The sequence below is a fragment of the Pistacia vera genome, unplaced genomic scaffold, assembly GCF_008641045.1.
Source record: "Pistacia vera cultivar Batoury unplaced genomic scaffold, PisVer_v2 Contig292, whole genome shotgun sequence".
Taxonomy (NCBI): Eukaryota; Viridiplantae; Streptophyta; class Magnoliopsida; order Sapindales; family Anacardiaceae; genus Pistacia; species Pistacia vera.
Window position 1 is genome coordinate 270,590 of NW_022196104.1, and position 13,314 is coordinate 283,903.

At 37.1% G+C, this 13,314-nt stretch overlaps 1 protein-coding gene across 1 annotated transcript; it reads right to left on the bottom strand.

Moving 5' to 3' along the window:
- Positions 1–795: 795 nt before the first annotated feature.
- On the bottom strand, positions 796–13,020 carry LOC116134845 (receptor-like serine/threonine-protein kinase SD1-8). The gene is made up of 8 exons (XM_031420497.1): positions 12,528–13,020; positions 12,087–12,491; positions 2,802–2,921; positions 2,386–2,537; positions 2,061–2,271; positions 1,659–1,896; positions 1,422–1,572; positions 796–1,333 (listed from the first exon to the last, which is right to left on the bottom strand). Exons 1-8 carry the CDS (start codon positions 12,931–12,933, stop codon positions 1,028–1,030), a joined length of 1,989 nt encoding a protein of 662 aa, XP_031276357.1. The 5' UTR covers positions 12,934–13,020; the 3' UTR covers positions 796–1,027.
- Positions 13,021–13,314: the final 294 nt, after the last annotated feature.

Consider the following 13,314-nt stretch of genomic DNA (forward strand, 5'->3'; position numbering starts at 1 on the left):
TGTTTATTTGTGAAGCGTGAATGTGTGAAATGTGAATATTACATTTATGTTAAAAATTAGAATTAACTATTAATTTATTATTTTTTCAAATTAATTAAATTTTTAGAAACTTACTAATCAACCCCTAAAAAATACTAAAAACCCCCTATAAAATTTCATTTTGTCCCTAAAATATAAAAAAAGATGTGTTGTGGAGGGGGGAGGAAGGGGGGAATTATCCTCCTAAGGTCTAGTCCGGGTCCTCATGTTTCTCATGGGCCTAGGACCAGTCTCAAGTCCATGAGCGATGGGACCAGTCCCAAACAGGCCCAGGCCTGGGCCTGCTTGGGACTAGTCCTTGACCAGCACTAATCCTGGCAACTAATTTAACCAATTTCCCTGTTCCTTGGTTGTATGTAATAGATATTAAAGTAATAGAGAAGTATAACTAAATTTGTTTTGCATCAGAAGTACCAATTTACTTTGTTCTACTTCACAAGTGCCATCCATGTTTATGAAGCTTTGATTTTTCTTACGAAGTTGTGACCTGAGATCATAACAAATTCTTTGGATTCTGAAATTGAACCTTACTGCCGTATGGTTGCTGGTTGTTATAATGCTTTTTTTTTTTTTTTTTTTAAAAGAAACAAAGAAAGAAAAACTTTCTGTAATTATGTTTTATTTGGGTTCATGTTGTACTTTAATGAAAGCCATTACTCATGTATAATTAGAAAGTTTTCATGAGAGGAAAGAAAAAACTGTGGCTAAAAGAGGAGAAAAGGAAGAGTAAAAGCCTGAAATTAAAGTACAGGTCTGTAGTTTTAAGATACAATTCAATCCTATAATATTATAGCTTTGCTAAATTTGACACATAATAAATTACAGAATTGAGACGAGTCTCCATTTTAAAGCATTATGGAAACATTTGTACATCAAGAAATTATTCTATGGCAATGAAGTCCTTAAAGCTTATGATGCAAAGATAAAATATATGCATAGTTACTGCATGCTCCAACAGAAAATAACTATTAAACTGGGGCATGAAATTCTATCTTCCTTCCGGGATGGTTATACTCAATGCATTTTGTGTATTAGCTGTTTCTTTACTTGATGATGTATCTGTGCTGAAACCTCTTTCTGTGAAGAAACCTGGCTCTCTAGGTCGAGGCAGTGCTACCTCTTCATTTGCTAACATGAAAACCACAGATGACATATCTGGTCTGTTTTCTGGGAACTTTTGCACACATAACAAACCCACTTGAATACATCTTTGGACTTTAGATTCTATGAAAGAATCTTCTAAATGCCTATCCATTAGTTCCAGGGCCCTTCCATTATTCCACAACAGCCAGGCCTGAAAATATTTCAACACGTATGCTTAATTTTTTCACCAAAATGGACAATGTGTGAAAAAGGAAGCAGGATGTATTTTTTCTGCTTACATGTCCAATGAGATTATGATGGTGATCAATATGACGAAACCCTTTATTCCTTTTTCCAGTTATTATCTCTAGCAGAAGCACTCCAAAGCTGTAAACATCGGATTGCAATGAAAATATCCCTTCCGTGGCATACTCAGGAGACATGTAGCCACTGTATCAAATTATCAAGCATAAGTACTTTTATCTTGTATATACACATGTTTACAATTTACAAATTATAGTAGTAGTAGAACTTACTATGTTCCAACGACTCTCTTTGTGCTTACTTCTGTGTCATCATCCCCGAATATTCTTGCCAAACCAAAATCTGAAATCTTAGGATTCAGGTCCCTGTCTAACAAAACATTGCTTGTCTTCAAATCTCTATGAACTACTTTAAGTGTAGAATCTTGGTGGAGGTATAGAAGTCCACGTGCAATTCCAATAATAATTTCAAAGCGCTTTTTCCATGACAGTAGTTCCCTTCTTTCCTTATCTGCACACCATTGCCGACTTCAGTATGTTTGACAGTTAGACCTGTTGCTCTCTAAGTTTCAATTGCAGTAAGTTCAAACAAATGCAAAATAATGAATAGCTTTAAGCTTGAGCACTAAAATATGTGTAACGAGCAAGAAGGGCAAGGGATCCAGATGTGCTAACCGAAAATAAAATAATCCAAGCTCTTGTTGGGCATATACTCGTAGATCAGCATCCTTTCATCTCCTTCAATGCAGCCGCCAACAAGTGCAACAAGATTCCTGTGTTGAAGTTTTCCAATTAACTCTACTTCATTCTTGAACTCTTCCAGACCTTGTCCTGATTTTTTCGAAAGTCTCTTTACTGCAATTTCTTGTCCGTCCAAAAGTGTTCCCTGTGTTTTGTCATAGAGATAATCCATGTTACTCCAATCATTGATTAGCTAGAGGTTCAATATGACATATTCCTTTCTGTTGAGAGTTTCTACTTACAATAGAATTTGTAGTACCTTGTAAACAGGACCAAATCCACCCTCACCAATCATGTTGGCGTGGGAGAAATTGTTAGTAGCAGCAACAATGGTGGCCAAATCAAACAAAGGTACTTCTATATCCTCCTTCCTATTCTCCATGTTTATTGAAGTTTGAACTTCTTCCTTACCTGTTCAACAATGAACCATGACATCATTATTTATTTTATTGAGTTTTAACATAAATAACAACAAAGACCTCCCTGGAAATTTGAATAAAACATGGACAGATCTGAGTGCTTAATTTATTCATAACATTCCTGCCAAGGAGGTTGCTAATGAATTTCAGAATTGTATGATACAATTCTAACAATTTCAAAATTTACCTAGTCCATTTGAGGGAGGTCAATAAACTTTTTCCGAGTTAAAATCAACAAGATTGAAGAATGTATTACCTTTGCTCCTCGTTTTCTTCCAAGCTTTGTAGACTAAAAGGCCCAATAGAAACATGCAAAAAATGATCGAGACCACCGTCACGACGATCATCATTATTTTCTTTTTATAGGAATGATTAACTGTTTTAGAACACAAAACATCAGGAAACTTGATCAAACCTTTGGAACTTATTAAGTTCTATATTTTTAAAATCAAAGACAGAATAAGAAACAGAGGAATGCTTTTACATTGCGCTTGTTCAACTGTAAATCAAAAAGAAATTTGAAAAACTTACCTAGTTCGAGCTGGAACCCTTATAAATATATCCTGTCCCAACTGATACCTGCTGAACATTCTTTCATATCAGCAGGTCCCAAACCACATCAACAGCCACTACCTTTTCCCTTTATTCTGATTCGCATAAGCCTGCATGAACAATTCTTCAGCACTCGGCCGGCATTCCTTAGTATTCATACTTTGGTTGGACCAGTTATCATCAGGCAATTTCATACGAGCAAGCTTCAGAAACCCTTCTCCATTCGGCAATCTGATCCTACTGGGGTTTCTTTACACATGTTGTGGTCTGAGGTGTACCCATTCTCTTGTGGCTTGGTTACAAATCCTTTCAAACACTCACACATGGTAGCCGCCGACTCTGCAGTAACTATAGCACCACACTGTTCATAATTGTACATAAGTCAAATGGCCAAGAGTAGAGATATCCCATTCTTGCTGCCCACATTCGAAACAAAACGCTGCATTTTTCCGGTTGATTGATTAACTGTCAATCGAGTGAGAACTGTGTCGTTGAAAGGGTCATACATGTAGTACAACTCATCTTCGTTATGCACCAACTTTGGTTTGAAGACATAGTTTTGCATCATGGGAAACCTCCAAACGAAGGCCATTCAAGGCCCACTGCGCGCACTATTTTGATCGAGAGACAAGGACTAACTGAGGTACATCATCGGCCTGAGTTTGAGGCTATATTCTCCGGGGATGGATCATCAGCACTTCTCCATGAGTTAGATTCCGCTGAAAATTAGTCTTTAAATTCCCCTAGCTTCATGCCTGTTAACAAGTATCTGATGGGTAATCAAAGCTCTGCCAGATGTAGTTTTCAGAACTCCTGTCATTACGTCTCTGAGGACAAAGTCCCGGAATCTAGGAGTTGTGCTTCTGGATTTGCAGGCATCCATGATGAATTAGACGACCAGAAAATGCTTGAGCTTCGTGATGAGTAGAAGGCTTCCGTTACTGGAAATAGTCAGAACTCCGGTTTTACAGGTATGGGATTTTTCTGTTGGCAACCCACACAACTTCCTGAGGAGTCATTTTGTACCATATCCCTAGTACCTGTTTTTTGAGTTTCTGGTAGAAGAATCCTAGCTCAAATCTTTGGGACAACGATTAAGGTCTCATCGTCTTGATAGACTGTCCGGAAGTTTCTTTCAGCTGCAGATGAGAACTCCAAGATTGACAAAAAAAAGATAAAGTGCAAAAGGAAGCGAAGAATGGAAGGCTCCCCATTCTTATTTCAGAGGAAAAAAAAAAAAAAAAAAAAATCAAATTGCTTTCATGCGGAAGAAAATATTTTTAAAACCTTTCATAAGTTTTCACATAGTTGACCACCTAGACTTGATTTTTTTTTTTTTTTTTTTTTTGGCTACTGATAAGCTTTGTTGAAAACTGAATAATTACAAGGAAAATGAGATGGATGTCATCGATCCAAGACATGGAATATTTCTATGATTAAAATAGCTTCAAATAGACCAATAACTATGAAAAATCAACAAAGGGCATCCAAAGCTGACCTGGAATTGGGTATAGGATAAAGAATCTGTTCGGGGCTAATCAATTGAATGGTCCAGGATACAGTTCTTGCTGGAAAAAATTGACAAGTTATTTATGTGTCACCTAACCCTTTGTACCAATCCGGAACACTACTAAGTCTGTCTGCCGTTTCAAACTATATAGTATCAGCAATTTTGTAGTCAGATAGAGCTGATAATTTTGAAGAATTTTAAAGAGGTAACCAACTAAGTTTATTAAATAGTGTCATCCACCATAAACCTTAACTAAGTCCGGTAACTTCTTAGAATTTCTATGTCACTGTCTGTGGTCATAAGGCACTGTTATTTTTAGGAATTTTGCCTACAAATTTGTGACAATCCTTTGAAATTTCAACATTTCCTTTCTGTAAATAATGCCATTCATGGTGCCAAAGTCATACTCCCTTTAGTCAAAGACTTTGTGATGCGGAAACATTATGAGGTTTCTATCAAGATAAGAGTATTAACGATGTTTTTTTTTTTTTTTTTTTAAGCAAACCTAAAAGATTAGGGGTAGTATTATTGAAAAAAAAAAAAAAAAAAAAAAAAAGAATAAGTATCTAACTAGAAACCCCCAACAATCTTGAAGAAGCATATACGAATATCCAAAGAGGTTCAACCCATCATTCCGTAAGGGAAGATCGTAACCCATATTAGCTAATCGATCAGCAATTGATTACCTTCCAATATATATGGGACAGTAAATTTGAAATTCCTCAATATTTCCTTTATTAAAGTATAATAATTGATTTTTCTATATGAGTGGTAAATTGAAAGAAATTAAAACTTGCCAGGGTGTCGTGCTAAGGAAATAAGAACTGGTAGGATCATTAAGTATTTGGCAAGGGGACTTGAGTGCAAGAAGAGGTAGAAATTGGGGGCAAATAGGTATCAAAAGATGAAGGGTTTTCAAAGAAATTTGCCAAATAGAGGTGATGCTTTTGCCAAGTGGTGATTTGGACATGTCAAAACATTTGTTATATTTTAGGGGGTGAAGTGTGATAGTGGATTCCTAGAAGGTGCAAAAATTCCGAGGGACTTTGGACTAAGTGAAATGTTCTAGGGAAGTGTTATATGTAAACGCAATTTTAGTTCATTTGCAACAAAAAATTGAAGAAGTGAAATTGGAGGCAATTTTAGAGGAGTGCCGAGAGCATTAAGGAGAGAGAAGAAGGATTGAGTGAAATTTGGTAAAGAAGAGAAGAGAGAGGAGGAGCCAAGACTCGAGCATTGAGCTAGGGGAAGGAAAGAGGTGAGTGGAATAGTAAATTTTGTTAAATCTTGTTAATGGCTGAACGGTAGGTATATGCATAATTTATTATTTTGTTTTAATTGAAATCTTTACCTTTTGGAATCATTTTTATATACATTTTGGTTTTATTTCGACATGTAGTGATTTTCATGCTATCAATGATCTTGTTACACTTTTTCTCATGATACAGCGTTCACACTTGGTTCAGTTTCTGGTTGTTTGATCTAAATATTGGTCACATCCAGCTCCACTATTTACGGACCCTGGAAATTTCGAACTGTATCTAAAGAAGCAAAATAAAATCTAAAAGATGTTCTCCTGGCAACTAAATTTAACAAATTTCGCTATTCCCAGGTTGTGATATAGAATTTAAGTCAAGAGAAGTATAATTAAAGTTGTCCTGTAAAAGAAGAACTCAGTTACTTGATTTCATTTACACGTACATCCATGTGTACGAGCTTTGATTTTTACAAAGTGGCGACCTGAGGACATAATTCTTTGTATTCTGAAAATCAGGGCCCAATGCCGTTTGGTTGTTTAATTGTTATGATGCCCTTTTTTTTTTTTTTTTTTTTTTCTTGATAAACGGGTTTGGGTAGGATTTAAACTCAAAAATAGACCTGACAAATGGGTCTAAACCCACAAGTACCCTAAATCTGAGAAAATTATATAGGGTATGGTTCATGAAATTAGACCTGTTTTTATCAGACCACTGTATTTCCAACAGGTTATCCCAAGTGTCCAAGGGTACCCTTTTTTTCTAAAAAAAAAAAAATCCCCTTTGTAACTTTGTTATCGTGTTTCCCACCCCAGACTAGTCTTCTTCTTTCTTCATTTCCAAATCCTAACTCACTCATTCTCCTGGCCGTCTTCTTCTGATCTTCATTCTTCTCTAACGCAACTCCTCTCCCAAAAAATCCTGCAAACGCAAATCTTCTTCTTTAACGCAACTCCACGTTGGCCGTCGACAGTCTCCAGACTCTCCACCACACAAAATCAATCCCGCTTATCCAGGTTGTAAACTCACTCACTCTCACACTCATGACTCACCCACTGACCTCTGTCTTCCTCAATCCAAAGTCTTTTTCTTTTTTTGTTTTTCTCTTGATTTTGTCACTAAAGTAACTTTCATGGACTGTTGTTGGAATGTCTCTGTCTCCGGTGAGTACCACCACCACCACCAGCAAGAGCAAGCGCAAATGCTTTGTGTGTGTTTGTATTTCCCTGTTTTGGGTTTGACGGAAGAGTCTGAAATGGAAATAAAGTTTCGAACTTTACTTGCTGAGTTTAATTGGGCCGGTTACATGATTTTTCAATAGTTCTGCCTGTTTGTTGAAAATGTTGAATGAAGGCCCATTTGTTACAAAGTCCTCCTTTTCAGAATCTAGGAGAGGCTGCGGCTCAACAAGCCTGCCTTGGCAGGCGCCACTGTAACAAGTTAGAGGAAAACTTCGTCTTGTTATCAACTACAAACCATTAAATTGGTTTCTGGTAGATATTAAGTTTCCTCTCCCCAGAAAGGATTTTCTCTTTGGCTACCTTACCAATGCCAGAGTCTTCTCCAAGTTTGATCTAAAAGCTTAAAAAATTCTTCTCTGAGTAGGTCCTGGTGATTTCGATTATCACCAATAAATTCTTGAACCAAAAAGCCAGCAAACTGTTCGAGAGAAGTGACCTGGACAACTTGGAGTTGTCGAAATTGGCCAAGATTATACCACCATTGACGGAGGATGCCCATGAAACGGGCAATAATGGGCTTTGTGATTGTGACACCTATGAGGCTACGAGTGAAAAGTTTGACTTTAATTGCCTTTGTGATTGTGACTCTTTGCTTTATGATTGACTGATTGTGACTCTTTGCCTATGAGATAATACACAAGTTAATTCACTTGATTGTTGTGTGCACAAAGAAGAAAAACAATTAAGTTAATTAATCATGGTTGCTAATTAAGGAGGGTTTTTGGAGAATAGAGATTGCAGGATTTAGACTCAAAACAACGAATAATTAAGGGGTAAAGCTATTTGTACAAACTCTTTGTACAAAGTGACGTGGCATATCATGTGAGTGTCACATGACATGAGAGCCCACATAACATTAATGTGACATTAAATTACGTAGGTCCTAATGCCACATGGCATGCTTTGTGACATGCCATGTCAATTTGTACAAACTCTTATGCAAAGAAAGTTTGTACAAATAGCATTGGGACCCACGTAACTTAATGTCATATTAATGTTATGTGGGTCCTTGTGTCACGTGACACTCACATGATGTGCCATATCACTTTGTACAAACTCTCTTTGTATAAGAGTTTGTACGAATAGCATTACCTATAATTAAGAGCATAAATTATCTCCTGTCATATGAATGAACATACCCATCTTTTAGTGCGGAGCTGTTGCGAAGTGCTTTTGAGTTTTCAATTTAATATCAAAATATTTAAAGTGCGTTTGTTTCCCTATTTTTGCCATATTCCTATTATTTCCAAAATACACATTTGTTTCCCTATTTTGAAAATATTATTATATTTTATTCAATTATTTTTTTACCCCTTAAGTTCGTTAATTTAACTAAACACCTCCAAAAAAAAAAAGTTTAGAAATTGACAAAAACATCTCCACCCATCCACATTTGCTAGATTCCAGCCACCATCGTCAAAAGATGGCCGGAATCTGGTATAATGGCGCACTACCGGCTGGATATGATCAGTAGTGCACTGATTTAGACTTTTTCGGCCAGATCCACCATGGAGCTGGTAAAAAAGGTCAGATCTACGGCCAAAGATTGACGGTTAAATCTTTGGCTGTAGCTAGTCGTCAACGATGACCAAGATGTGGCCGTCGTTGATGTGGCTGTCAATGGCCATATCTAGTCGTAGATCTGTCCTTTCAGCCAAATCCATGGTGGATCTAGTTGGAAAATGTCATATCGACGCAAATCGGCCAGATCCTGTCAGTCATGCGCCTATACGACAACTTCGGCCACCCTCCGTTAGTGGTGGTCGGTTGCCGGTATTTAATCGGTGGGTGGGGGTGTTTTTGTTAATTTTCAATGTTTTATTACATGGGTGTTTAGTAAATTAACAAATCTAATGGGGTGTTTTTGTTAATTTTCAAATCCTACCTCGTAATAACCACCAAACACTTACTTTTTCAAAAATACTATCAAAAATACTAAAACAAACGCATCCTAAACTGGCTGCTTGATGAAATTTGGGTATGGGTGATCATTTCAAGGCAACTAAAAGAACTCATTGTGAATTTTGTGATAAATTAAAACTACAGAAATTTTGGGGTGTAACTGTCATAATTGAAAACTATTAGGGGTGAAACTGCAAGAAATGAAAACTAGAGAGAGAAAAAAGGGCACCCGCAGCTCCACCCATACCCGCATAGGATAGAGTACGGGCCCAATATTTTAGAGTCGTACGTATAACTCAACCCATATTGGGCCCGTACCTGTGAGACCTGTACCCCTATTGACCCAACCCCAAAACAGCCCACTCACCCGTTTTGCCAGGTCTACTCAAAAGCTAGCTTAGGGGAAGAGGAAGCCCAACCCATTAACTTGGCAATGTAAAACAAATACAACCTTATAAGTTATAACACTCTCTCTCATGCTCGGTGTGCAATACTGAGGTCCAAACCAATCATCGTCTTAAACAAATGTGAGTACTCACCCTCAAAAGCTAGCTAAGGAGAAGAGGGAGCCTAACCAACCAATTTGGTGATGTGGAATAAATACAACTCCTAACATTTCTTTCGGCATCAATCCTTTTAACTCATCTTTGGAACAATTAAAGATAAGAATATGAAAAGTGATTTTGGATTGTTGACCAGCTTTCTTAAAGAAGGAAAAATTTTACGTAATGGTTATCCAGTCATTTATATTTTATTTGGGCTCATCCATTAACCATGCATAGTTAAAGAGCACTTTCATGTCTGAAAAAATATGCACTTTCTGGCTTAAGAAAGGGAAGAGCAACAGCCTGAAATTAAGCACATAGGTCAGTGGCTAGTTTTCCTTTTAAGAATCAACTCAACCTTCTATATAAATATATAATTTTACTAACTTTAAGGCATAACATAACCAATCACTGTTACGAGAATTGCCCTGAAACAAATCTCCACTTTACATCAAACATTTGTATAATATCTCCAAGAAACTATTCAATGACAATAAAGTCCTTTAAGCTTATGATTCAAATAGAACATATCTGCATAATTACTCTATGCCCAAACAGGAAACTACTATTAAACTTCGGCATGAAATTCTATCTTCCTACCGGAATGGTTATACTCAATGCATTTCCTGTATTAGATGTGTCTTTACTTGATGATGTATCTGTGCTGAGACCTCTTTCTGTGAAGAAACCTGGCTCACTTGGTCGAGGCAACGCTACATCTTCATTTGCTAACATAAAAACTACAGACGACATATCTGGTCTGTTTTCTGGGAACTTCTGAACGCATAATAAACCCACTTGAATACATCTTTGAATTTGAGATTCGTTGTAAGAATCTTTTAAACACCTATCCATAAGTTCCAGGGTCCTTCCATCATTCCATAGCAACCAGGCCTGAAAATATTACAACACATATACTTCATTTATTCACCAAAAGGGATAGTGTGTGAAAAAGGAAGAAGCATATCAGACTTATCAGTTCTACTTACATGTCCGATAAGATTATGATGGTGATCCAGGTGACAGAACCCTTTATTCCTTTTTCCACTTATTATCTCTATCAGAAGCACTCCAAAGCTATAAACATCAGATTTCAGTGAGAATATACCTTCCGTTGCATACTCGGGAGACATGTAGCCACTACAACAAATTATACGAGCATAAGAACTTCCAACTTGAATATACATGATTATAGATTATAGTAGTAGAACTTACTATGTCCCGACGATTATCTTTGTGTTCACTTCTGTGTCATCACCTCTGAAAATTCTTGCCAACCCAAAATCTGAAATTTTAGGATTCAAGTTATTGTCTAACAAAATATTGCTCGTCTTCAAATCTCGGTGAACGATTTGAAGTTTAGAATCTTGGTGGATGTAGAGAAGTCCCCGTGCAATTCCAGTAACAATTTCAAAGCGCTTTTTCCATGACAGTAGTTCCCTTCTTACCTTATCTGAACATGATTGCCAATTTCAGTAACTTTAATTTTGAAAGTAAGTTCAAACAATGCATAATAATGAATGGCTTTAAGCTTAACTAATATATGTGTAACTAGCAAGAAGGGCAAAGGATCCAGATGTGCTAACCGAAAATAAAATAATCCAAGCTCTGATTGGGCATATACTCGTAGATCAGTATCCTTTCGTCTCCCTCAACGCAGCTCCCAACCAGCACAACAAGATTCCTGTGTTGAAGTTTGCCAATTAAAGCTACTTCATTCTTGAATTCTTCCAGACCCTGTCTTGATTTTTTCGAAAGTCTCTTCACTGCAATATCTTGTCCCTCCAAAAGAGTTCCCTGTTGACCATTCATAATTTAGCAAGAGGTTCAAGATACCATATAAATTTCTGTTGAGAGTTTCACAAACATATAAAATTTCTGTTACCTTGTATACAGGACCAAATCCACCCTCACCAATCATATTGGCTTTGGAGAAATTGTTAGTAGCAGCAACAATGGCAGCCAAATCAAACAAAGGTACTTCTATGTCCTCCTTCCTATTCTCCACGCATATTAAAGTTTGAACTTCTTCCTTACCTGCTCAACCATGAACAAACACATCACTTTTATTTATTTATTGATTTTTAACACAAATAACAACAGAGACCTCCCTGAAAAATTGAATAAAGCTTTGACAGATCTGGTTGTTTAATTTTATTCATAATATTCCTGCTAATACAGACTTTATCAGAATTAAAATCTGCAAAGAGTGATGAATGTATTACCTTTGCTTTTCGTTTTCTTCCAAGCTTTGTAGACTAAAAAGCCCAATATTAACAAGCAACAAATGGTTGAGACCACCACGACGATCTTTATTATTTTCCTTTTATGCGAATCATTAACTGATTTTAGAGCAGAGAACATCAAGAAACTTGATCAATCCTTTAGATTTTAAAAATAAAAAATAAAGCAAGAAACAAATTGAAAAAAAAATATATATAGATTTCTCAGACTGATAAACTGTACATCAAAACCTAACCTTCAGGAATACTTTAGCATTTAATTTAGTTGTGATAAAAAAGGAAAAAAACTTACCTAGTTCTGAAGCTGGAACCCGTATATATAAATCCTGTCCCCAACTGAAACTTCCTGAACATTCTTTTATATCAGTCAGGTCTCCAGACCACATCAAACAACCACTACCTTTTCCGCTTATATCTGAATTAGCATAAGCCATGCAAGAACAATTCTTCAAGCACTTCGCCCAACATTCCTGAGTATTCATACTTTGGTTGGACCAATTATTATCAGGGACTTTCATACGAACAAGCTTCAGAAACCCTTCTCTATCGGGGCAATCTGACTCTTGTGATTTCTTTACACATGTTGTAGTCTGAGGTGTGCCCCAGTCATCTTGTGATTTGGGCACAAACCCCTTCAAGCATTCACACATCGGTGTCCTGCTGGTTCTGCAGTTGGAGTTAGCACCACACTGCTCAAAATGGTCACATGTGTCAAACGGCCAAGAGTACAGAATTTCCCATGCTCCGCTCCCCTGATTAAAAACAAAACGTTGCATTGTACCGGAAGATTGATTCACAATTAATCGTGTGAGAACTGTGTCGTCGAAAGGCTTATACATGTAATACAACTCATCTTCGTTATGCACCACCATTAGTTTGAAGACCTTGTTGTGGGTCATGGGAATACCACCAAACTGCACGCCATTCCATGGTCCGCTGCGGGCCACTTTTTTTGACGAAGAGCTAATATATAATTGAGGTGCGTCATTAATCTCGAGTCTGAAACTAAAGTCTGTAGCAGATGGATCATCAACACTTCTCCATGATGTAAGATATCGCTCAAAACCGGTTTTTAAGTTCCATCCAAGCTTCATTCCTGTTAACAATGTATCTGATGGATAATCAAAGCTTTGCCACATGTAGTTCTCAGAACTCCTGTCAGTACTCTCCCTGAGGATAAAGTTCCCAGAATCTAGGAGTTGTACCTCTGGATTTGCTAGAATCCTTGATGAATTAGGGGACCAGAGAATTCTCTTTCCTTCGTCGATGAGTACAAGGCTTCCGTTACTGGAAATAGTTAGAACTCCGGTTTTATCAGGAATGGGTTTGTTTCTGTTGGCAACCCACACAATTACCTGAGGAGTTATCTTGTACCATATTCCTAAGAACCTGTTGTTTGAGTTCCCTGGTGAGAAGAAGCCTAGCTCATATCTCTGGGATGACGAAGTTAATGTCTCACCATCTCGAATAGATTGTCCAGAAGTTATCGTATCAGCTGCAAATGATAACTCCAAGGTTGA

Bases quoted from the DNA above. Each gene is read 5' to 3' on its own strand.
- LOC116134845 (XM_031420497.1), bottom strand. From the start codon at position 12,933: ATGTGGCAAAGCTTTGATTATCCATCAGATACATTGTTAACAGGAATG. The intron at 2,538-2,801 runs GTAATACATTCT...ATTGTTGAACAG, and splicing joins GAAGAAAACGAGGAGCAAAG to GTAAGGAAGAAGTTCAAACT. The intron at 1,334-1,421 runs GTAAGCAGAAAA...AAATATTTTCAG, and splicing joins ATCATAATCTCATTGGACAT to GCCTGGCTGTTGTGGAATAA.